Source organism: Poecilia latipinna, unplaced genomic scaffold, assembly GCF_001443285.1.
Source record: "Poecilia latipinna isolate Pla-1442-1.1 unplaced genomic scaffold, P_latipinna-1.0 Scaffold616, whole genome shotgun sequence".
NCBI classification, from domain to species: domain Eukaryota; kingdom Metazoa; phylum Chordata; class Actinopteri; order Cyprinodontiformes; family Poeciliidae; genus Poecilia; species Poecilia latipinna.
This window is the reverse complement of record NW_015113232.1, coordinates 8,488-12,574: the sequence shown is the minus strand read 5'-3', so window position 1 is coordinate 12,574 and position 4,087 is coordinate 8,488. Positions and strand designations below refer to the sequence as shown.

The 4,087-nt window shown below is 37.7% G+C and overlaps 1 protein-coding gene across 1 annotated transcript in view; it reads right to left on the bottom strand.

The window, feature by feature from the left end:
* Positions 1 to 847, bottom strand: part of npas3 (neuronal PAS domain protein 3) — a 61,127-nt gene extending 60,280 nt beyond the window's left edge. Inside the window, exon 1 of the mRNA XM_015043107.1 lies at positions 627 to 847. Within this exon, the coding sequence (XP_014898593.1) occupies positions 627 to 840 (214 nt within the window). The 5' untranslated portion in view covers positions 841 to 847. The remainder of the gene's footprint in view (positions 1 to 626) is intronic.
* Between the last annotated feature and the right edge of the window lie 3,240 nt (positions 848 to 4,087).

Genomic DNA, 4,087 nt, shown 5'->3' with positions numbered 1-4,087 from the left:
ATATATATATATATATATATATATATATATATATATATATATATTGTTTCCTTTACATTTGTTACATTATAAGAGTAAAAATTGAGAAATCGATACATTTTGTAAGACAATTTAAGGAAGAGCTTAAAAGGTGGGAAGCTTGTTTTGAATCTTCTATATCTACAATCATTTAAAACAGGCTGGTGTTTCCTCTGGGCCTTAATGACTGACTTTTGCAAAAGTTTTTCTGGCACTAATCAGTTTTCAGTAGAAGTTCAATACGAAGGAGGGCAGAGAAAAGAGGAGAGACATGCAGTGAATGGCTGAAATTTGAAACTGGGACGACTGCATCAAGGAAAGTAGCTTCCATTAATGGTGCACCTGCTCTGAGCACCTGGCTGGCTTTTACTCTATAGAAGTTGGAAATCATGACTACTGACAATAACTCAGGGAAAAAAAAAAGAAAAAAAAGACTCCGACTCTGTTCATACATGAATTAACAGTTGATCTGATTCACCCCTTTGGATCTTTTGACAAAGGGAGCACAAAAATGTCAACATAGGTGAATAGATTATTATCGATATAGATCATCATTTTATTTTCATTAAAATATTTTGTGAGATTATTTAAAGTCTCAGATCTCCTACCTGGTTCAGGCGTCTCAGAGTGCGAGGATGATGACGCTGAGGACGCTCCGTCTTCACTGACCGCTCCCTGGGACAGAGACATGCCTCTGCCCGGAGGAAGCTTCATGCCCAGCTGCTCTGCCATCTCCACGTGGTCACCAGGGTGGACGTAGTCAAACACACTGCTTCCTGTTAGCTCCACCTGCAAAACAACAAATAATCCAGATGTTGCCATTTGTCCATCGAACGTTGCATTACATCTTTTTTCTTTTGTCTCTGGATCTGTCTCAGCTCATTTGTAGCCTACATCATTTTTCACTCAAAACTACTTTCATTCTATTCTGGTGGATTGTATCTCCTAAAATAAAAGGGAGATTTTTGTAATGAAGGCAAGAAGATTTTGTACATCCTTTTGTTGATTAAAATCTTGAAATGTCAAAAAACAAATAGCTTCTATTTGTGCAGGACTATTGGGCAATCAGCAGTTACTGATTTTAAGGCATGTTGAGAAAACATTTTGCCCAGATCTGATTTAGAGCTCAATTTTCTCAGTCATGCAGTACATCCAAAATAGACTTTGTTAAGGTTTGCGGTGGCTGGGTATGCTTCTCTAAAGCAGTCTAAATTAGACGTGTATTTCTATGAATCTGAAATGTTTTAAAAGGTACATTTTCTGCTTTTAGCTTCATTGTTAGTCATTTTTTGCTCGTCTCCTGCAGCTCCGAGTGCAAATGTTAAACATTTGCTTTTCAAAGACTGCATATATATGTAGCTATGTGATCTTTAGGAGAAGAAATGTGGTCAACATTTTATATTAAATATTAGAAAAGATATTAATATCTTGAAATTGTTTATTTTTCTTTTTTAACCTTATTAATTTTAGGTCTGTCCAGGGGACAATTTGAAATGTTCATTACTGCACAATGTATGGGAATAAATAAATAAATGAAACAAAATGAAAACAAAAATGAGTCCAGTTTTAGCCTTACAGTTGCTAACAGAGATGTGAGAACTGGCGTTATCTCCTCTCCCTCATCCCATTTATTCATCTCTTCCTTTCATCCTCATCTAATCTGTCCCTTTACAGAGATGGACAATCGGCTGCGTTTTGTCATTTTCATGAAAATTGAATACATAGTCGTCTTTTCACTATGAAAATTCAGAGTTCCTTCATGCTAAACTCTCTCATTAGTCATGATAGAAGCGGATTTGTCTTTTTTAATTGGGGATGAGGAGAGGGAGCATAAACAAAATGAAGTCTCATTCCATAATCAGCTTCCACACACAGGTGTGTATTCAACATAACAAACCTGCAACACACACACAAGAAGGTGCATGTTCTGGTCACAGTTATGTGGTGTAATATCCATGAACCTGCACACACACGGGAAAACATGGTTTCCAATAATATCCGCTGAGGTTTTATTGGAGGTGTGTTCTGTCATTTGTAGCATATAAAAAAGGTTGTACACATTTATTTCCATGTGTTAATCTGGTTATGTGTGTGTGTGTGTCTGTGCGTGTGTGTGTGTGTGTGTGTGTGTGCGCGCGTGTGTGTGTGCTTTTTGGGGTGTCCACTGGGACAAAGGGGATTATATGGATGTAATCCTTTTAATAAGAATTACCTTTAAGGCAATTTATTTCCCTCATAAAGTCTCATGTGAAACAGAAAGTAATGATTAAGAAATGACACTGATAGCTGAACCACATGAGCTCACACATACCAGAGTTACTATTTACATGTTACACTGCTAATTGGATCAGCATTGTGACAAGATGACTTTTGGCTAATCTACATAACCAGTGTTGCACATTTTACGTGTTTCAAAAGCACATAAACTGTGCTTTTCTTATCTAGGTAATAGATAACTCAGTTAAATAATGATCTATTTAATCGTGGGTATTGTAGTAAACCACTTCAGATTGGGCTAGGTCACCTCACTGCTGCACCACAATCCACAGAGCGCAAAGTCCGCCATGATGTGAGATCATACAGCCCATAGGAGCTTACCTGTAGGTAAGCTGTTACCAAGTTGTTACCATGGAAACAAATTCAAATCCTAAATGATTCATCTGTCATCTAAACAACAGTGTTGTGACCAAACTGGGCAGCAGTTAAACACTTGCGACATCAGCACAATAACTTGTCACTGTTTTTTTTTTTGTTGTTTTTTGTGGGGGGTGGGGGGTGGATTCAGAAAAGCGACACATTTGTCACACTGTGAGCCCTGCGTTTTTTTGTCATTTGTTTTAATTGCAATATATTTGCAAGGTTGGAGGAAAGGAATGTCGGTCAACATATCTGACAATTTTAAGCTTTTTGTCAGACAATATCAATTTGCGTCAGTAATGTATGACATGTTTTCACAAACGCTGTACTTAGCATAAAGCCTATGGAAGAGCTAAGCAGTCAACAAAACAGGCACAATAAATGACTCATTAATACCTTGAAAGAGTTATACAGTTATGGAACTGTAGCTTTTCTGTGATTTACTGTGCTTCCCCTTTAAGAAAACATGCAATTAAAAATTAACTTTACATTGGTGAAAATGATTGCTTTGGTGTTTCTGCCCAAATAGAGACTTGTGTTCACAGTGCCTCCTGCCTGTGTGTTACGTCTACAAGCTTCTAGCACTTCAGGTGCTATGACAGATCTATGTTCCATTTGAATGCACATACTTCAGATTAAACTAATAGATGCATGGTGGACCCTGAAATAAACTCTCCTGTCTTCAAGCCAAGTCTGGTCTAAACAAAAGGTTTGTTCCATTAACTCAGACAGACAGCTCCAGAAATGATGACAATCAACAATGGCAGCTCGTGTTCCCTGACTGCTTTCCTGTGGTTCCATCAAGTTCGTGTGTTTAATTGAAGTTCACTTGAGACTTTGATGGACAGATGCTCCTTTCGATCACCTGGAAGGATTTATTGAAAATGCCAGCCCTTTTCCCACATGATCTCCACAGAGAACATTCCAGGTGTTTCAGTGAAACAAACCATCTGGCACATCAGCTCACAACAGACAGTGGAAACTTCAGACAGCACTGGGAGGAGCAAAGTAACTTTCCTGTGATTAAATCCGTGCCAGACAATCGGTGACTAAAGAACAAGATGTTTTCATCTTTGTTTTTGCTGCTGACCCAGATCAGCTGCTTTCTCCAAAATACAGGTCAAAGCAGTGACCCTACATCTTGCCTACAAGAATATGACACATCAACATGTCTTCAGAAAAACTCTTAGCTTAATTTAATATTTTTCTTTTTTTTTTTAAAGGGGGAAAGAAAATACTTGGAAGTGCTAAACAAATGATAAAACAACAAATAGATTAAACTTGATTTTCTCAATCTTTAGTCAGAAATTGGGAAAAAGAAGAAAAAACAGAATAGTTTGGGGGATATCTAAGGTTCAGTAAGGGAGAGCTAGAAATGAAATGTTTGCCAAACATTGGTGTGCCTTCTTGCACCAGCAAAACCTCCACAGTC